Source organism: Salvelinus namaycush, chromosome 10 (assembly GCF_016432855.1).
Source record: "Salvelinus namaycush isolate Seneca chromosome 10, SaNama_1.0, whole genome shotgun sequence".
NCBI lineage: Eukaryota > Metazoa > Chordata > Actinopteri > Salmoniformes > Salmonidae > Salvelinus > Salvelinus namaycush.
Window position 1 is genome coordinate 23,519,941 of NC_052316.1, and position 21,154 is coordinate 23,541,094.

At 41.7% G+C, this 21,154-nt stretch overlaps 3 protein-coding genes across 10 annotated transcripts; 1 reads left to right on the plus strand and 2 right to left on the minus strand.

The window, feature by feature from the left end:
- Nucleotides 1-6,614: 6,614 nt before the first annotated feature.
- On the minus strand, nucleotides 6,615-12,010 carry LOC120054866 (fizzy-related protein homolog). Of its 5 annotated transcripts, XM_039002557.1 has the most exons (14): nucleotides 11,918-12,010; nucleotides 10,465-10,561; nucleotides 10,115-10,243; nucleotides 9,375-9,438; nucleotides 9,146-9,276; nucleotides 8,986-9,065; nucleotides 8,705-8,888; nucleotides 8,531-8,596; nucleotides 8,309-8,411; nucleotides 8,026-8,210; nucleotides 7,657-7,890; nucleotides 7,459-7,563; nucleotides 7,281-7,373; nucleotides 6,615-7,138 (listed from the first exon to the last, which is right to left on the minus strand). In XM_039002557.1, exons 2-14 carry the CDS (start codon nucleotides 10,531-10,533, stop codon nucleotides 7,097-7,099), a joined length of 1,485 nt encoding a protein of 494 aa, XP_038858485.1. In that variant the 5' UTR covers nucleotides 10,534-10,561; nucleotides 11,918-12,010; the 3' UTR covers nucleotides 6,615-7,096. The 5 variants fall into 5 exon arrangements, with proteins under 5 accessions (XP_038858485.1, XP_038858486.1, XP_038858487.1 ...); XM_039002558.1 differs by lacking the exon at nucleotides 11,918-12,010 and having other exon boundaries at nucleotides 9,146-9,273; nucleotides 10,465-10,993; XM_039002559.1 differs by lacking the exon at nucleotides 11,918-12,010 and having other exon boundaries at nucleotides 7,696-7,890; nucleotides 10,465-10,993.
- On the plus strand, nucleotides 11,086-13,837 carry LOC120054867 (protein ANTAGONIST OF LIKE HETEROCHROMATIN PROTEIN 1-like). The gene is made up of 2 exons (XM_039002561.1): nucleotides 11,086-11,572; nucleotides 11,845-13,837. The coding sequence occupies exons 1-2, from the start codon at nucleotides 11,399-11,401 to the stop codon at nucleotides 13,063-13,065; spliced, it is 1,395 nt and encodes a 464-aa protein (XP_038858489.1). The 5' UTR covers nucleotides 11,086-11,398; the 3' UTR covers nucleotides 13,066-13,837.
- On the minus strand, nucleotides 13,259-20,315 carry LOC120054869 (replication factor C subunit 4-like). Of its 4 annotated transcripts, none has more exons than XM_039002563.1 (11): nucleotides 19,987-20,314; nucleotides 19,645-19,761; nucleotides 19,356-19,434; nucleotides 19,175-19,254; nucleotides 18,936-19,055; nucleotides 18,608-18,751; nucleotides 18,327-18,447; nucleotides 14,031-14,156; nucleotides 13,833-13,913; nucleotides 13,598-13,711; nucleotides 13,260-13,509 (listed from the first exon to the last, which is right to left on the minus strand). In XM_039002563.1, the coding sequence occupies exons 2-11, from the start codon at nucleotides 19,755-19,757 to the stop codon at nucleotides 13,414-13,416; spliced, it is 1,074 nt and encodes a 357-aa protein (XP_038858491.1). In that variant the 5' UTR covers nucleotides 19,758-19,761; nucleotides 19,987-20,314; the 3' UTR covers nucleotides 13,260-13,413. The 4 variants fall into 4 exon arrangements, with proteins under 4 accessions (XP_038858492.1, XP_038858493.1, XP_038858491.1 ...); XM_039002562.1 differs by having other exon boundaries at nucleotides 13,261-13,509; nucleotides 19,645-19,765; nucleotides 19,987-20,313; XM_039002564.1 differs by lacking the exon at nucleotides 13,833-13,913 and having other exon boundaries at nucleotides 13,259-13,509; nucleotides 19,645-19,765.
- Between the last annotated feature and the right edge of the window lie 839 nt (nucleotides 20,316-21,154).

Sequence of the window (21,154 nt, forward strand, 5' to 3'; positions counted from 1 at the left end):
CCCCTGCATCGGAGAGTTACAATGTTGATATCATTATGCAACCTACTACCTATAGTAGGAAAACAAGTTTCTCATTAATAATATCCCACATGTTAAAAAAATCTATCAATCAAATGTATTTATAAAGCTCTTTTTACATCAGCCGATGTCACAAAGTGCTGTACAGAAACCCAGCCTAAAACCCCAAACAGCAAGCAATGCAGATGTAGAAGCACAGTGGCTAGGAAAAACTCCCTGAAAGGCCAGAACCTAGGAAGAAACCTAGAGAGGAACCAGGCTCTGAGCCAGTCCTCTTCTGGGTAGAGATTATAACAGAACATGGTCAAGATGTTCAAACGTTCATAGATGACAAGCGGGTCAGATAATAATAATCACAGTGGTTGTTTTGGGTGCAACAGGAAAGCACCTCAGGAGTAAATGTCAGTTGGCTTTTCATAGCGATCAATCAGAGTTAGAGACAGCAGGTGCGGTAGAGAGAGAATCCAAAACAGCAGGTCCGGGACAAGGTAGCACGTCCAGTGAACAGGTCAAGGTTCCATAGCCACAGGCAGAACAGTTGAAACTGGAGCAGCAGCATGACCAGGTGGACTGGGGACAGCAAGGAGTCATCAGGCCAGGTAGTCCTGAGGCATGGTCCTAGAGCTCAGGTTCTCCGAAAGTAGAGAGAGAGAATAAGAGAAAAGAGAGAGAGAGAATTAGAGGGAGCATACTTAAATTCACACAGGACACCGGAAGAGACAGGAGAAATACTCCAGATATAACAGACTGACCCTAGCCCCCCGACACAAACTATTGCAGCATAAATACTGGAGGCTGAGACAGGAGTGGTCGGGAGACACTGTGGCCCTGTCCGACGATACCCTCGGACAGGGCCAAACAGGTAGGATATAACCCCACCCACTTTGCCAAAGCACAGCCCCCACACCACTAGAGGGATATCTTCAACCACCAACCTACTACCCTGAGACAAGGCCGAGTATAGCCCACAAAGATCTCCCCCACGGCACGACCACGAGGGGGGCGCCAACCCGGACCAGATCACGTCAGTGACTCAACCCACTCAAGTGACGCATGGAAGAGCACCAGTAAGCCAGTGACTCAGCCTCCGTAATAGGGTTAGAGGCAGATAATCCCAGTGGAGAGAGGGGAACCGGCCAGGCAGAGACAGCAAGGGCGGTTCGACGCTCCAGTGCCTTTCCGTTCACCTTCACACCCCTGGGCCAGACTACACTCAATCATAGGACCTGCTGAAGATATGAGTCTTCAATAAAGACTTAAAGGTCGAGACAGAGTCTGCGTCTCTCACATGGATAGGCAGACCATTCCATAAAAATGGAGCTCTATAGGAGAAAGCTCTGCCTCCAGCTGTTTGCTTAGAAATTCTAGGGAAAATAAGGAGGCCTGGGTCTTGTGACCATAGGTATGTACGGCAGGACCAAATCGGAAAGATAGGTAGGAGCAAGCCCATGTAATGCTTTGTAGGTTAGCAGTAAAACCTTGAAATCAGCCCTAGCCTTAACAGGAAGCCAGTGTAGAGAATCTAGCACTGGAGTAATATGATCAATTTTTTTGGTTCTAGTCAAGATTCTAGAAGCCGTGTTTAGCACTAACTGAAGTTTATTTAGTGCTTTATCTGGGTAGCCGAAAAGTAGAGCATTGCAGTAGTCTAATCTAGAAGTGACAAAAACATGGATTAATTTTTCTACATAATTTTTCGACAGAAAGTTTCTGATGTTACAAAGATGGAAAAAAGCTGTCCTTGAAATATTCTGATATGTTCGTCAAAAGAGACATCAGGGTACAGAGTAACGCCGAGGTCCTTCACAGTTTTATTTGAGATGACTGTACAACCATTAAGATTAATTGTCAGTTCCAACAGATCTCTTTGTTTCTTGGGACCTAGAACTAGCATATCTAGTAGTTTTGCTTGGAATAGACAAGCCTTGGTCTCTCCCCATTCGCCATCCTCCTATTGTAGTGGGCCACAGAAAACTTTAATTGTCCCTCGTCTCTTGAGAAATTCCCCTCCTTATCCTGATGTGGCCCAGCCTGCACTAACATATCCCTTAAAGATCCATTCCTATATTTTGGCCACTCACCGGGATCTTTTATGTTTTTGTCTGGGAGTTCGGATTTAGCAGCAGCACCACCACTGTCATCTGGGACGGGGAGCGAGGAATCTGAATCTGAGTCTGGGTCCAAGATAGTAGGGTCTTCACCGGCATTGTTTGGAGGTGTGGCTAGGCCTGGTGCGACCACCTGTTCTTGTCCAGCCAGAGAGCTTTAATCATTGGTGGAAGTGCATGGCTCGGACTCCTCCGGTTTGCCCTCTTCGCTGCTAGGATCAGCGAATTAGGGCTCGTCGTTCTCCGCGAATGAATGGCCTGTCCTCGTAGGCTTGTCATTCTCCACACCAGCTGATGGACATTGCTGCACGCTGGACAATTTCACCAGCGAATTTTTCTTTGGTTTGAGATTGTGCCTCTTTTCTCATTGTTTTTTAAAAAAATATTCGCGTCCTGATAGTTTTTGTCTCTTAGACATGGTAGCAAATTGTTTCAAATCTCTATAGATTACTTTTAGCTAAAATAATATCCACTAGTAGTAGCTAGCTAACGTTAACAAGCTAGGTTAGGCTACTGCCTTAATCACTAATCGTTTTCGACACACACAAACATAATACAAATACAATCATTTAATTGGCAGATTCATTTTTATTAATGTTTCACAATTGGATAATCCCATATAAACACACACATCACCATAGCTACCAAGGATAGTGGGAGTGAACTTCGAGAAGCGGGAATGGGGTGGGGCGGGAACTGCAGCAAGGCTTTTTTTTGTTGATTTGAACTTGCTTTAAAAAAAAATGTATGCACACAACAAATACAAAACAATAGAAATATACAAACAAGAGTACTTGTTTGATATTACATATCAAGATTCATTTTCAATTTGTTAAATACTTTTATGGTGCCAATTGCTTTTTTGTTTTTACATTTACTGATCATTTCAAAATAATATTTAAATTCTATCTTAAATAATGTGAAGAGGGGTTTGTTCTCTGCCCACTTCATTTTATGGACAAAGAATCTTCCATGAAAGATAAACAAATTAACAATGAAAGTTAAATCAGGGTTCATATCATTTGGATCAAAATAAAACATATTCAAATTAACATCAAATTAACATTAATAGTCGTTTCTTTTAAAATAAAATCTTCTAACTCACTCCAAAATCTTCTGACATAAGAACAGTCCCAAAATAAATGGTCAAGAGTTTCTGGGTCACAACCACAAAATACACATTTGTTATCAATAGCTATTTTAAATCTGTGTATAAAAAAGGTCTTTACAGGGTAAATTCTATGAATGAGTTTGTATGATACTTCTTTCACCTTATTAGATATACAATATTTACCAGACAACAATGAGACTTTGTTCCAGTTCACTTGTCCTAGGGCTGCATTCCAGTACATTTTAGCAGAGGGAATAGTAACATATTGACATATTTTACTTATATACATGTAATTACATTTATAGTTTAAAATGTCAATTCCTTCTAATTGTATTGAGGCTACAAAATCCTCAACAGTTGCACTTGGAGTATTGTTATATTCTCCTAAAAGAAGAATAGCACCTTTAGGGACAGCTCTAACAACAGTTAGATACTCCTCAGTAGTGAATGTAACATTGTGTGTTCTAATAAATTCTGGATAATCATATAATTGTCAATCATTATTCAATAATTGTTTAACCCAAATAATGTTGTCAAACCAGTTCTGGAAAAATAAAGACTTGTTTTTGTATTTATGTCTTTATTATCTCAGATTGTATACCTATGTGTGGAAAAATTGTGTTTGTACATGAGGTTCCAAGTTAGAAGTACTTGTTGATGAAAGTTTGCAAGCTTAATAGGGATTTTACCCACATCAAAGTTGCATTTGAGTAAGAGTTCTAGATCAACAATCTGTTTGAATATTAAATTAGGGATAATATTCCAGATGCAATCCTTATTTCTTAAATAGTTTTGTATCCATTTAATCTTAAATATTATATTAGAGGTTTTAAAATCCAGAGCATTCAACCCTCCCTCACTTTGGGTGCTACATATTACCGCTTTTCTTAAATAATGAGGTTTATTCCTCCATATGAAGTTAAATAATTTAGTATCAACCATTTTAGTTTACTGACAGAGGAACATCCAAGGCAAGGGAGGTATAAACTAATCGGGACAGACCTTCAGATTTTGATAAAAGTACACGTCCAGATAAAGAAAGATCTCTTAATAACCAGGAGTTAAATCTCTTTCCAATTTTCTCTACAATAGGAGAGAAATTTAAGTTGGCCCTTTCTTTCTGATCTTTGCTAACTTTAATACCAAGATATGTGATCACATCTTTTACAGGGATATTACATACTGAGTTTAAGTCACATCTTTTCAACACAAATAATTCACATTTCCTAATCTTCAGAGATAAACCTGATACATGTGAGAAGGCATTAATACACTCAATAGCTTTCCTGACTTCATTTTTTTTATTTCTCTTTGTCTTGTATCTGAATACCCCTAAAACTATCCTTATTTATATGATGTGCCATAACTTGTCTGACCAATAAAAATAAGAAAATAAGAAATTGGGCATCCTTGTTTAATTCCACGTCTAATGTCGAATCTTTGTGAAGTTCCATGGGATAATTCAACAGAGCTGTTACTAATATTGTAAAGTGTCTTAATTACACTTTGAAAATATTGATCAAAACCAAAAAATCAAAGAGTCTCAAAAAGAAAATAATGTTCAACTGTATCAAATGCCTTGTAAAAGTCTACAAATAAAATAAAGCCATCTTCCATAATGTGCTCATTGTAGTCTATCAAGTCCAAAACTAGTCGAACTGCAGCAAGGCTATGAGCTGGTGGCGCCGGAGGGCCGCAGCCAAATTGTCAAAATGCCGCCCCAAATTGAAGTGCGCCATAGGCTGGGGCCTAATCTTGCCTAATGGAAGGGCCGGCCCTGCTAATAGGCCAAAACCAGATGGTTGTTTAGATTGGCTCATGACGACAGATGCACATTTAAAAAGTATACTGAACAAAAATATAAACACATGTGTTGGACCCATGTTTCACGAGCTGAAATAAAACATCCCAGAATGCATGAAAGCTTATTTATCTCATTTTTTTGTGAAAAAATGTGTTTACATCCCTGTTGGTGAGTGTTTCTCCTTTGCCAAGATAATCCATTCACCTGACAGGTGTGGCATATCAAGAAGCTGATTAAACAGCATGATCATTACACAGGTGCACCTTGTGCTGGAGACAATAAAAGGCCACTCTAAAATGTGCAGTTTTGTCACACAACACAATGCCACAGATGTCTCAAGTTTTGAAGGAGTGTGCAATTGAAATGCTGAATGCAGAAATGTCTACCAGAGCTATTGGGAGAGAATTCAATGTTAATTTCTCTACCATAAGCATTGTTTTAAAGAATTTGGCAGTACATCCAACCGGCCTCCCAACCGCAGACCACGTGTAACCACACCAGCCCAGAACTTCCACATCCGACTTCTTCATCTGCAGGATGGTCTGAGAGGAGCCACCCGGACATCTGATGAAACGGTGGGTTTGCACAACCAAAGAATTTCTGCACAAATTGTCAGAAACCGCCTCAAGGAAGCTCATCTGCATGCTCGTCATCCTCATCAGGGTCTTGACCTGACTGCAGATCGGCATCGTAACCGACCTCAGTGGGCAAATGCTCACCTTCAAAGTGTGCTCTTTACAGATAAAGCCTGGTTTCAAATGTACTGGGCTGCTGGTGTGTATGCCGTCATGTGGACGAGAGGTTTGCTGATGTAAACGTTGTTTACAGACTACCCCATGGTAGCAGTGGGGTTATGGTATGGGCAGGCATAAGCTGTGCATTTTTGCCCCAGTCTATGTAACATACAACAAACACAAGTGCATTTTATTAATGGCAATTTGAATGTACAGAGATACCGTGACATGATCCTGAGGCCCATTGCTGTGCCATTCATTCGCCGCCATCACCTCATGTTTGATCATGATAATGCATGGCCCCATGTCGCAAGGATCTGTACACAATTCCTAGAAGCTGAAAATGTCCCAGTTCTTCCATGGCCTGCATACTCACCAGAAATGTCCCCCATTTAGCATGTTTGGGCTGCTCTGGATTGCCCTGTATGACAGCGTGTTCCAGTTCCCGCCAATATCCAGAATCTTCGCACAGCCATTGAAGAGTGGGACAACATTCCAAAGACCACAATCAACAGCCTGATCAACTCTTAAGCGAAGGAGATGTGTCGCACTGCATGAGGCAAATGGTGGTTACACCAGATACTTGACTGGTTTTCTGATCCACAGCACTTTTTTTAAGGTGTCTGTGACCAAGAGATACAATTCTTTATTCCCAGTCATGTGAAATCCATACATTAGGGTCTAATTTCCTTATATGAACTATAACTCAGTAAAGTCTAAGAAAACACCAGACATTTCTTTTGCAATACTCTTGTTCTTGAGTTCCAGCAATTTAACATCACATTTTACTCAGTTTTGTTTACTCCACCCTACTATATTCAATGTAGTGCTTTGACACATTTAGTGGCTATTTTTTTTAATTCCAAAAGTTAATTGTTTTTCTTAAAACAACTGCCATGGATTGCCATGATTGTCCCATTATATTATACAATTTGCCCCAGTCTATATAACATTCAAATATAGAATTTCAAATGGCAAAAAAAATTAACTAAAATTGTAGATCCATTTCTCTACATTGTACTTTAAGGCTCCTTTAACACATACTTTCAACATAGACATGGAATACAAAAATCAACATAGAAAAAGCATAACTGTATATTGAAGTGTACATGAATAGAAAAAAAATTGAATAAAAACATTGAGGACAAATTATTTTCTATCTGAAAATGATCCAGTTTCACTTGTTTCTGGGCAAAGTAAAACAGTTCTTTCCTCCTCCATGACAAGATGTCATGTCCATGTTAGGTCATTCTTTTGCATTGTGTTGATGAATGTTGTGATGAATTCAAGGCACTCCATCAAGTCTATTCCTGCGTTGCCGTTATCTTATCCTGGTAAAGAGGTTTAAAACTGACACCGATTCCTGAATAAAAAGAGGAAAAAGTTAATTTAAAATCACAGGACAACAAGAAAGTAAAACATAGACAAGTACTGTAATTTTAAGAGCAGATTTGAGTGTAGTGTGTACTGTACACAAATGTGAAAAACCAACTCCGTTTTAGCACCTTTGTTGACCGTGTTTTACTAAAGAGATTCCAGAAGCGTAGCGTTTCATCACCAGCCCCTGTGACGATGGCCTCACCATCAGGAGACATTGCCTTCATAGTGCAGGGGATAGACAATATCAGAACATTAGGAAAAGCTAGGAGGTTAGGAACATCAAAACAAGACAATGTTACTTACCAGGTAGAGCACCCTGTACGAGTGTCCAGTAAGCTTGGCTACTTGACTGAGTGCAGGATATTTCCACACCAGGATCTGATTCTGAGAGTAACCATGTGTGCTGACCTATAGAAAAGGGAGAGTGCCACCAAACCATCAAAGTGCCATCAAGGTTTAAATAACGTTAGGATCACCATCACAACACTGAGTGGTATGTACCAGTTCATTGGCATGTTTCGACCATGCCAGGTTGCAGACCTGCGAGCCTGTGTCCATGCACTGCAGTGGCTGTGCGGTGAGTGTGTTCCAGAAGCGAATGCAGCGGTCAGCCGTTCCTCCCCCAGATGCCAACAGCCCGTGCTGGTGGGGGGACCAGGCGATGGCTTTGACTGCAGCTAGGTGATCCGTGTACTGCTGCACTGGTGCCGTACTAGAGTGGTTCCACACAAGCAGCTGAGAGAAATGCAGGCCATAACCAGAACAGACATACATGGTTGGTGAGGTTGTTATGTTGTAAACTTGGCTAATCTATGTTAAAAGCCATATCTGAGGGATGTGGACACAGAGTCATGATATATGCTATTATACCTTATTGTCGTTGCCCCCAGAGGCAAGCAGCTGGTGGTCTGTACTCCACTTCAGACCACACACTTCCTGCCGGTGACCCTGCAACTGACGGTCAGACTGGAGAGGTGGTGTGCGAATGTCCCTCTGCAGGATCATACGGTCTCGACTACCTGATGACAACTGGTCTGCGTTCCATGCCAGTGCACCTGTGGAAGATCAGACATGGGAATGGTGAGGGAGAGACCGATGAAATGAACAACTAGTATGCTACATCTATAACAGGGAATTTCCACTGAGTGCTCACCAACTCTAGCAGTGTGACCCTCTAGCGTAAAGAGCTTTTTGCCAGCTGCTGCATCCCAGATCTGTACGTAGCCTTTGTGAGTCCCCACCGCCACATGATTGCCCTGAATCAGAAACGCACAGCATTGGAGTCAGCCAACCACACACACAAAAAACACCTAGAGCAAGTAAAAAGTGTTATGGTGGGATTTACAAACGGCAGATTATATGGAGTTGAACTCACTCTCTCTGACCAGCCCACGGATGTAACAGAATTTCCCTCCACTGATAAGTCACACAGACGAGTTACCTGGAAAGACAAATCAATGCTCTCTGAGGGTTTGTATAGAAACTAACACCATGTGTAATGAGAGGCTAATTAAATCATATGCACATGTATTAGTCACACAAGCAGTACCTGGCTGGTGCAGGCACTCCAGAGATAGACGCATGTGCCTAAGCCAACACTCAGCACATTTAAAGCAGACCAGTCCACAAGGTTGAGGTAGAAGTCATCCTGTAGTTCTGGAGCATCCAAGACCTTGAATGGGATCTTTGAGATTTTACGAGTCTGCTTCCTGGGTGACCGTAGCAACTTCTGACTGCACAGAAAGAAAACAAACCAAATGAAAAAACATTGATTTGAAGTTAACAGTAACCACCCTGCATCTTTACAGAGACACCAACTTATGAATTTACCTTTTGCTACTGACAGGTGACAATGAGTAGGGAGAGATGCCATTGTCCTCATCTGTTGTGCTCCTAGCACTGAGTGAGTACTGCACATAAAGGAAAAGATTTGGGTCAGACCTTGCTCCAGAATAACTTCATGTAGCTTGGAAACAAATGAGATTCTTACACTGAAGAGACTCCTCTTTTCCGGCGTGGATGGCTGCAACCGTCTGTCCTCTGTCTGGGGGTCCTGAACTTTGTCAATGCCTGCTCCGAGCAGCTCATTTTTCAGCAAAGCAGAGTAGGCCAGCCCATCTGCTAATACAGAACCAGAGTTACATTAACTACTATAATGTAAGCCGTTCTTAAATGTTAGTAATTTCATCTGATGTGGCATTGATTGTCATGTAACTTACCTTTGCTGCTATCAGATGTCACATCCTTTGTTTTTCTAGTCGGACTTGGTGATTTCTCATTCTCCTAAAAACACAGATCACATACACATTTCTCCATGAGTTTACTAAATGTGTCAATAAAATAAGCTATAGTTAAGTAATGTATTATAATTGTGTTATGGGATTTTTATGAATAATGACTAAAATATGTATACATTTGACTTAGAATTATAACTAAACAGAATACTACTATGTTACTGTATGGATGTATGAATCTTATTATAATCATAATGCTGAATATAATGTGTGAAATTGTAATCAAGAATTGGAACAAGGAATGTCTGTCCCTTGTTAGAAAGAATGGAGTTATCATCAGACAGGCTGGAATGATGTGTTCCTTACAGGAAATTCTGTCTATACCCAGGGAGGAGAGAGACCTTGGGCTGGTTGTAGGTGGCAGACAATGTGAGGAGGCTGTGAACTATATTGCCATTGTATCCGAGAGGAGGAAGGACATTTGAAAACCTATGACATCATTATTATTATATAACCTGTTGTAAATTGTACTATGATCAGTACTCTCAAGAATAAACGCTATTGATTGATTTTGAGACTGGTTTCTGTCCATTTTATGCAAATAAGTATCTTACAAATTCTTATGAATGGGCAGAGTGTTTTAATTGAATTGGTTGATAAACATATAGGAATTAAATTCCTTTAACAAATTGATAGAGTATTAAAGAGGTTTAAGTGACATATACATTGATTCTGTGGAAGTTGATGTTCCAGTTGGCCCCTGCACGGGATGGGATGAATCTGTCACCATGCTTGCTGGGAGAGGACATTGGGGAGTTGTTGGGCGTCAGGTTCCGCATCACCTCGGTCACCTTCTGTACAATGGCAACATGTAAAATAATCACTAATGATGAATCATGACAGGCAAATGGAGAACCAACAAGTGCCAGTGCCCTTTTAAAATAACATTGTTCTAATAGTATGGTCATCACTGCACCACTTTGGTTAGGTGAGACACACCTTCCTTTTAATAACACTTCAGAAATGTTCCCAGTAATAACATAAAAGCGAGAGTGGCATGATAATGAATACTCACAATGGGGCTGGTGTTTTCGTTCTGAATGTTGATCTGCCGAAGCAGGCGACGCTGATACTCTTGGTCCATAGTAGTGGTAGTGCCTCGCTGGCTGGATCTTGATTGGAAAGCCACAGTTAAAAGAGCAGTCTACTGCTGGCACTGATCCTCTGCACTTTGCATGCCAGGTATTCTTTTTACCAAGTTAACAGAAACAACACCACCAAAGAAACGAGGGTTCAGTCTACGTCGATGACATTTCACTAAACCACAGATAGCTAGCTAACTTCACTAAGGTCCGGAAGAATAGACAGGGAGCCCTCTCATCTGCTTGGTAACGTTAGCAAGCTAAACTAACTCTGATAAACTACCAAATACCACACACACTGCCTTGGACACGGAAGTAAATATTTTTAAATCTAGTGCAGGTGTCAGGACACACCAGTATAATTTTTATCTTATTCACGAGCAACTGAAGAGCAATAATGTAGAATGAAAGAAGTAAAAGTTCTGTGTGCTAGCGAGTTAGCTGGCATAAAATGTTACTGACCAAATTGCAATGCATTGTGGGAAATGCTTACGTAGCTAAACTGTTCAAATCAAAACACTGAACAGTCACACGTTGTTGCCAGATGAGAGGAATGCTGCTGCAACTAGCTAACGTCCGTTTGGTGAATTCTGAAAACGCACATAAGCTATGTCGTTAGGTTAGCTAATCAACGTAGCTACTTCCTTTGCTAACAATATACAGGTTAGCTAGCAAGCAAAGAGTTTAGCCCCAAAATACTCATAACCAGAGCCATCTATGTATCTTAATACATGGCTGTGCTGATAACACCCATGGAATTATAATGAGTTAACGTTATCTAGCTCAAATTGAGCTTGAAAACATAGCAGTTAGCTGCATGCATGTCTCCATTTTGATGCTGTAGCTAGCTAGATTCGACACTAAGCCATGGAGAGTTCTATGAAGAAAGCTGTTGTGGAACGGAGGTCGAGGCTTCTGTATCTGTCCATGAGGCGTAGAGAGAAGATTAGGAAAGCCATCATGGATAAACGGATGGAAATCCAACGGCATATCAGACATAGAATGTATATCCTCAAAAAAATGAAGAGGCTTGCACATACAGTAAGTAACAAATGCCCTTCTAAAAGGAATGTTTTGGATGTTGTGTAGAGATCACAATAGTCTTAATTTATACTTTCTAATTTAAATTGGGTTGGTGTGTGTGTGTGATATGATCATTAAGAAGGGTAAAGTGTATGTTTCAAGAGAACACATGCAGTATTTCAAAGACAAAATCAAATAGCCTAGGTGATTCAAACATTCCAACTTTAACAGTTTTTCAATGAGTAAAAAGTAGCAATTCAAATATCCATAACTGCTATATCTTTTTTTAGTTTCAGCCACCACCAAGCTCACCTTCAAGACCATCCTCCCCCTCAAGACCCTCACCCATGAGACATTACTCACCTGCAGAGCCTAAATCAGACTGGTGGGAGAGGGTTGTGACTAAGGAGTTCCATCCTCAAGACTGGCTCAACACATTCCATCTGACCAAGGACACATTTGACCAACTCTGTGACCAGCTCAGACCGGAAGTAAAAGACCCTACCTGTCATGTCTCTCTGGAGAAACGCGTGGCAATGGTTATATTACGGTTGGCCACCAACTTGGACTATCTCTCTATCGGTGACCTACTTGGCACAAGCAGCACCACAGTAATCAAATGTGTACGAGACATATGCAATATCATTGTGACAGTGCTGAAGCCACTCTTCATTCATCAGCCAAGTGAACAGGAGCTGGAGGAAATTGCAGCTGAGTTCAATACACAGTGGGGTTTCCCTCACTGTGTGGGTGTCATTGATTCCCTTCACATTTCTGTGAAATCTCAAAGCCAAACCAGTGATGGCTGGAACAGCAAAGGATGGCCCTCCACGGTGGTGCAGGGAGTTGTGAATGGACATGGTCACTTCTGGGACATCCGTGTAGGCTTTTCAGGCAGCACTGATGATGCAACCATACTGCAGGGCTCTGAACTATGGATGTTGGCGAGAGAAGGGGGACTGTCACCGAAGACACCTCACAAACTCATGGGCCAACCTCTTGGCTATGTGCTGTTGGGTGATGCAGCCTTCCCTTTGCAGACCTGGTTGCTCAAATGTTATCCAGAGTCACCTCAACTAACACCTCAGCAACGTGCATTTAATACTCAGCTAAGCCATGCACGGACCCCTATTGAGGGTACCTTTCGTCGCCTGAAAGCCCGCTGGCAGTGCTTAAAGCGCAACAACAGCAATGCTGCCCTGATCCCTGTGATGACTCAGGCATGCTGCATTCTACATAATATGTGTGAGATGAATAATGATCCCTTTATGGAGAAGTGGCTTGAAGAGACGAGCCAAAGCCTTTCCCAGCCGTGTGACCTAGCTCCTGCATGTCTGGATGACTCCAATGGCGAGGCGGTGAGGTCTTTGCTATGTGATTACCTCCATCAGCTACCAGAATCACAGAAGCAGGACAATACACATGCAGCGCCACCTGATCTGGCAGACTCTCGCCCTGTCACACTCTCTGAGTGTGCTGAAGCAGTCAACATATTAACTACACTAGACTAACAATGTTGATCTGTTACATCTGTAATCCTACTTTTCAAATGCATTGAAAAGTGATGTGTGTGTATATATGATGTATATTATGGACAGTATGTGCATGTCTGCCATGAAGCATCCATATTTTATTTTTTAAATATAAAATATGGTTACTTGTTTGTTTCCTAACTGACTCAGAAATGTGAAAACTTTCTATAACACTGACCCCTGAAATATGACTTGAACAGCCCTGATTGACAAAGACAGTATTTACAGGAAACAATAACATTTTAATACAGTCAACCTACAAAAATGTATAGAAAAAGCTGTTGGTCTAGATGCATATGGAGAGGAATGATCCATGAAGTTGTGGAGTCAGTTACTCAGAGTAGCTTGCTGCATGATCACAGAACACATACTCAGCATCTGCAGGTACTCATCTGCACCATCCACTAAACACTTGTCAACCACCTGAAAAATGAGACAAATCAATAAGTCACTACTACTGTAAAATAAGATTGCCACATTGATGTAAGTTATGCCATTTTGAAACACCTACTGCCATCTTTTCCGTGATGGCAGACTTCTGCTTGTCATTCAGCTCTTCCTCTATGATGGCTTCGTGTAGCTGGTTGATGATTTGTGTGGCAGCATAGCCCTCATCTACCATGTTCTGTAAGTGGCAGAATGGCCGGGTGATTAGTCTGACAGAAAGCTGCTACATTAAAAGTGTCATGCAGTTAGATTTTCGATCCCTATGTAATGAAGCAGCAATAAAAAGTGAATGTGCATACCCGAACAGCAATCTCTAGTTTTTCAAATGTTCCCTTGAAACAGATTTTGAGCAAATTGTCAATCATCTTGGGAGGAACAACCTTAGAGAGGAATGTGAGCATAGGTGTCAGCAAAGTTGGATACCTCTCTTTTGACTAGACTGCACAGTGCAAAAAACAGGCAACTATTGTTGAGTGAAATACAATAAAAGCACTCACCCCTGCTATCTCTATGACCGCATTCTCTGTGATCTCATTATCTGTGTTCAGCCGTGCAGCACTTTGAAGAAAGGTTATGGCTTTTCTAAGATCCCCTTCTGAAACCTTCACCAACGCTGCAATACCCTGCAGGAAAACAGAATGGAAGACGATTTTTATTAACTTTCATTTAACAAGGGGAAAAACACATTGAGACCTAGGTCTCATTTGCAAATGTGCCCTGGGAACAATACAGAAAATAAAATTATACACAATTTAAAAACACAAAATAAATAAAGAGCAAATATTATATACACAAAAACAAAACACATTTATCAATATAAAAATCCCTTTCTCCTAAACTGACCCAGAGACAACAACACATCCAAATGAAAAGTTACTACGTGTTTTTAGCAAGGTCCAACCAACTTCATGATAAAAACATCTAACAGTCAAAACGGTTTGATGTTATAAAATGAAGTGTTTTTTATTTTATTTAACCAGGTAGGCTAGTTTAGAACAAGTTCTCATTTACAACTGCGACCTGGCCAAGAATAAAGCAAAGCAGTTCGACACATACAGTAACACAGAGTTACACATGGAATAAACAAACATACAGTCAATAATACAGTAGAAAAAAGTCTACATTGTGTGCAAATGAGGCCATGGCCATGGTGGCGAAGTAATTACAATATACCAATTAAACACTGGAGTGATTGATGTGCAGAAGATGAATGTGCAAGTAGAGATACTGGGGTGCAAAGGAGCAAGATAAATAAATATAGTATGGGGATGAGGTAGTTGGATGGGCTATTTACAGATGGGCTATGTACAGGTGCAGTGATCTGTGAGCTGCTCTGACAGCTGGTGCTTATAGCTAGGGAGGGAGATATGAGTCTCCAGCTTCAGTGATTATTGCAGTTTGTTCCAGTCATTGGCAGCAGAGAACTGGAAGGAAAGGCGGCCAAAGTAGGAATTGGCTTTGGGGGTGACTAGTGAGATATACCTGCTGGAGCGCGTGCTACGGGTGGGTGCTGCTATGGTGACCAGTGAGCTGAGATAAGGCGGGGCTTTACCTAGCAGAGACTTGTAGATGACCTGGAGCCAGTGGGTTTGGTGACGAGTATGAAGCGAGGGCCAGCCAACGAGAGCGTACAGGTCGCAATGGTGGGTAGTATATGGGGTTTTGGTAAAAAATGGATGGCACTGTGATAGATTGCATCCAATTTGTTGAGTAGAGTGTTGGAGACTATTTTGTAAATGACATCGCCGAAGTCGAGGATCGGTAGGATGGTCAGTTTTACGAGGGTATGTTTGGCAGCATGAGTGAAGGATGCTTTGTTGCGAAATAGGAAGCCGATTCTAGATTTAATTTTGGATTGGAGATGCTTAATGTGAGTCTGGAAGGAGAGTTTACAGTCTAACCAGACACCTAGGTATTTGTAGTTGTCCACATATTCTAAGTCAGAACCGTCCAGAGTAGTAATGCTGGACGGGCGGGCAGGCAGGTGCGGGCAGCGATCGGTTGAAGAGCATGCATTTAAGAGCAGTTGGAGGCAACGGAAGGAGAGTTGTATGGCATTGAAGCTCGTCTGGAGGTTACTTAACACAGTGTCCAAAGAGGGGCCAGAAGTATACAGAATTGTGTCGTCTGCGTAGAGGTGGATCAGGGAATCACCAGCAGCAAGAGCAACATCATTGATGTATACAGAGAAAAGAGTCAACCCAAGAATTGAACCCTGTGGCACCCCCATAGAGACTGCCAGAGGTCCAGACAACAGGCCCTCCGATTTGACACACTGAACTCTATCTGAGAAGTAGTTGGTGAACCAGGCGAGGCAGTCATTTGAGAAACCAAGGCTGTTGAGTCTGCCGATAAGAATGTGGTGATTGACAGAGTCGAAAGCCTTGGCCAGGTCGATGAATACGGCTGCACAGTAATGTCTCTTATCGATGGCGGTTATGATGTCGTTTAGGACCTTGAGCATGGCTGAGGTGCACCCATGACCAGCTCTGAAACCAGATTGCATAGCGGAGAAGGTACGGTGGGATTCGAAATGGTCGGTAATCTGTTTGTTAACTTGGCTTTCGAAGACCTTAGAAAGGCAGGGTAGGATAGATATAGGTCTGTAGCAGTTTGGGTCTAGAGTGTCTCCCCCTTTGAAGAGGGGGATGATCGCGGCAGCTTTCCAATCTTTGGGAATCTCAGACGATACGAAAGAGAGGTTGAACAGGCTAGTAATAGGGGTCCAGATTTTGCCGCTCTTTCAGAACATCAGCTATTTGGATTTGGGTGAAGGAGAAATGGGGAGGCTTGGGCGAGATGCTGTGGAGGGTGCCGGGCAGTTGACCGGGGTTGGGGTAGCCAGGTGGCAAGCATGACCAGCCGTAGAAAAATGCTTATTGAAATTCTCAATTATAGTGGATTTATCGGTGGTGACAATGTTTCCTCAGTGCAGTGGGCAGCTGGGAGGAGGTGCTCTTATTCTCCATGGACTTTACAGTGTCCCAGAACGTTTTGGAGTTTGTGCTACAGGATGCAAATTTCTGTTTGAAAAAGCTAGCCTTAGCTTTCCTAACTGCCTGTTTATATTGGTTCCTAACTTCCCTGAAAAGCTGCATATCACGGGGCTATTCGATGCTAATGCAGTACGCCATAGGATGTTTTTGTGCTGATCAAGGGCAGACAGGTCTGGAGTGAACCAAGGACTAAATCTATTCCTGGTTCTACATGTTTTGAACGGAGCATGCTTATTTAAGATGGTGAGAAAGGCATTTTTAAAGAATAACCAGGCATCCTCTACTGACGGGATGAGGTCAATATCATTCCAGGTCGATTAGAAAGGCCTGGTCGATTAGAAAGGCCTGCTCGCTGAAGTGTTTTAGGGAGCGTTTGACAGTGATGAGGGGTGGTCATTTGACCGCAGACCCATTACGGATGCAGGCAATGAGGCAGTGATCGCTGAGATCTTGGTTGAAAACAGCAGAGGTGTATTTGGAGGGCAAGTTGGTTAGGATGATATCTATGAGGGTGCCCGTGTTTACGGATTTGGGGTTGTACCTGGTAGGTTCATTGATAATTTGTGTGAGATTGAGGGTCAAGCTTAGATTGTAGGATGGCCGGGGTGTTAAGCATGTTCCAGTTTGGGTCACCTAGCAGCACGAGCTCTGAACATAGTTGGGGGGCAATCAATTCACATATGGAGTCCAGGGCGGTCTATAGCAAGCGGCAACGGTGAGAGACTTGTTTCTTGTTTCTGTGTGCTATGATAAATTGTGTCCAAGGGCTTCAAAACACTGGTAGCTGCATTCATGTATATAATATCGCCATAATCTATAACAGAAATAAATGTGGACTGAATATTTGTTTTCTACTATTTAATGAAAGGCAAGTCCTATTCCTATGGAAGAAGCCCAACTTCATTCTTAATTTCTCGACTAACTCGTCAACATGCTTTTTAAAAGATAGCTTTACCTCAATCCAGAAGCTCAGATATTTATAGGCGGGGACACGATCAATTGGGGCACCATCTAACATACTTATGCATAAAACATCAGTTACATTATTACATGATTTGGAAAATAACATGTACTTGGTTTTACCAGCATTTAGTATCAACTTCTGGTCAACCAAGGCCTTCTGCAAGGTAGTAAAAGCAGATTGAGGAGTCAGAGCCTGAGCTGCCGTAGGGGCAGTAGCGTATACAACAGTGTACGCAGATGACAGATGAAAGTTAGTTTTGTACAGATAGACCAATGCCGTTAATACAAATAGTGCAAAGAACTGGACCAAGAATCGAACCCTGTGTGACACCTTTTGTTATGTCTAGAAATCCTGACTTAACCCCATCAATAAGTATACACTGTTCTGTCTTTTAAATAATTCTCAAACCAGCTGCAAGCAGTCCGATCTAAGCCAATCATAGAGTTTCTGAATAAGTAAGGTGTGATCCACAGTGTCGAATGCCTTGGACTGGTCAATGAAGAAGGCAGTAGTGTTTCTTCGTATCTAAACAATTTATGACATCATCTAAAACCATGGAAGTAGAAGAGATGATACTATGACCTGGTCTGAACCTGGACTGTTTTACATTCAGAAAATATTTAGCAGTTAAAAGGGATCCAGCTGAGTATTAATCAATGATTCCAGGATCTTTTCTAGGCAAGAGAGTTTGGTAAGGGGATGATAATTATTTAGATAACTCAGGTCGCCACCTTTATGTAGAGGAAGCACATGGGCCGCCTTCCAAACTCTAGGGATAGTACCCAATATAATTGTAAAAAAATGATGATGCAGTGTGTAGTTGTAATCATTACCTCCTTTGAGTACTTGAGATTCTCCTTGTCACAGATATCCAGCAGGCGCTCTTCTTGGACCTGATTTGCTAGAGGTTTGAAGCGGAATTTGGAGCATCTGGATGTCAGGGGCTCAATAATCCTGGAAATAAAATCAGTCAATTTAAGTTGGCTTAGCTACAGATTTAACATGTATTACATCATATTGTAAAGTGTCTCAAAGAGTTTGTAATGTTGTGTAAAAAAATACAACTTATAGATTTCATATTCTAGTGCCTCTTGGAATACGAAGCCCAATCGACCTGCTGACGTAGTTGCAGATGAGACAGAAGCGGGTGGTCCGGGACTCCTTCTCCATGGTGCGTCTGAGAGCAGCCTGAGCAGCATTGGTCATTGAGTCAGCCTCATCCAGGATGATGATCTTAAAGGGTGGGCATGGTTTCCCACTGTCAGAGGTAAGGAATGGAAAGAGGCTTTAATATCCTAATTTAACATGAACAATATGCTGACTGTTATAGGGGGTAAGGAAAGTACATGTATTATATGATCTGATTTGTTGTGTAGATTGAGCTTGCTACATGTGTGTTTGGGGGGGGTATGTGAATGAAGGTTAAGGAAACTGGTACTTGCTCAGTGCGGTGGCCTGCTACAGTCAGCTGGGCAAATCTCTTGACTTTCTCTCTCACCACCTGAATCCCTCTCTCATCGGAGGCATTCAGCTCCAGCACTCTCTGTCGGTACAGCTCTGGCCTGTGGAAAGGAACGGACACTGAAAACTTACTGTGGTGTAGACAAGCACTGAAACCCACAAACGCATATCTGCATCAGTTGGAATGCAGTAATCTGGAAAGCTGGTGAGTCCCTCTCACCCATAAAGTTCCCTGGCTGCAGCCAGGATGGTGGAGGTCTTTCCTGTTCCAGGTGGTCCATAGAACAGCAGATTGGGGAGCTGCAACAGAAATCATGTAATATTCAAACAGAATCGCAGGCAGACAATATTTACCCTAAGCATATGAAGTCACTACTCATGGAATTGAAGAGGCTACTTACATCAGCGCCCTCTATAGTCTTCTTCAGCACAGCAACCACCTCCTCTTGAAACGCCACCTCTTCCATACATTTTGGTCTACTGTAAACAGCCAAACAAGGGTTTTCAGTGTTGATCAAATTAATGCAGGGTTTTCTTTCTGACTAAACATATTAAGCCACTTTAATTATCACCAAGACATTTGTCTGCAGCTACCGAATAGCATTTCTATTCTTTGGGTGTCTGTAATTACATTCTATGAATGAAGATTCTCAAGGGCTTATACTACAACCGCTGAGAAATTGAACGTACTATTTCTCTACCCAGGGGACAGATTTCTGCTTCTTCTCTCCACTGGTCCCTGTACCTTTCTCTTTCAGAGGTCTGGTGCCTTGAGTTGATGTTCCTTTCAAAAACGCCTGCATGGCTCTTCCTTGAAAATGGGATTTAGAAAACAGATCACTGCCCATTAGTCAACGAGTCATACTTGACTGTCAAAAAGAGGGTGACGTTCACCTCTTTCTTTGACAAGCTAGCTAACGTTAGCTGGCTAAACAATAACAACCACCAGTTAGCTAGCTCGCAGAACAGTTAGCAAGTAGCAACAGTGCTCATTAGCTAGCTATATAGCTTTGGTAATAAGAATCAACTTACCCAAAGTTGATTGAAACCGGACTTTACAGTTAACTTACACCGTTTAAAAATAATTAGGTATATGTAGCTAGATAAAATGCGTTGACATTCGGAATGTGTAATCTGTTGACATGTGTGGTTGATTTCCCGCCCTGACGGTTGTCACTAGTTACCATAGCCACAAAATTAGAATTATGTCTAAAACCCCGCCTATTTATAAAATGTATCTTCTTAAAATAAAACCCTAGACGTAACCCTAACCTTAACTGAACGGCTAACCTTATGCCTAACATTACATTAAGATCAAAAAGCATTTTTGTTTTGTTTTCATAAATTTTTACAACACAGCCAATGTTGACTTTGTGGCTGTTGTAACTAGTGACAACCCGCCCTGATGGAGAAGATGCGACGCCTTCTTCCGCCTACGATACTCTTTTTCCTCCAATCAGAGAGTTGAGCGACGGTAACGTTTTAGTATTCAATGCGGATTCTTCTCTTCATCCGTCACCTCGTCTAGGGAGGTAGTTCATGTTGTACTACTATCGAATGATGTATTTAAAATAACATAGTGAGGAAAAAAGTACAATTATGCCATGGCATTGTTTAATACTCGTTTCTTATTGGCTTGAAGGGCATTCTAGAGCGTGCATTATTTTCTTATGACACACGGTATATCGGCACGGTAGAATTTGGCTTTAATTCATACTTACATGTTCTGAAAGCAAAAGTCGAGTTGAAAACATGATTGGTATTGTTGAATTCGATTATTATAATAGAAAGCTAGAACTGATGGTTTGGTTAGCTAAAATAGCACGTCTGTTTGATTACCACAGCAACTATTGTAGTTATCTAGTAAACTTGCTAGCTACTTCAGATGTTGAACACATTTCTAGTGGCAAATTAATGAACACATTTCTAGTGGCAAATGTGTTGAATTATAGCCATGGTATAAAAAGGGATAATGATCAACTCGGGGCCCAATGCTTTCTCTGGAAAATAACGCAACTCCTTGGAAGGTAATTTCAACTCAGTTACATCGTCATGGAAAACACCTTTGACGTCCTTCAACATTATTTTCCATAGAACGCATAGCCCCTCGTTGATTATCCCTTACACATTTTCATTTTGTATGCCTCATCACCAGTCACGACCAGCTGCCAGTTATTCATGATTGTCGCCTGGGGTAATG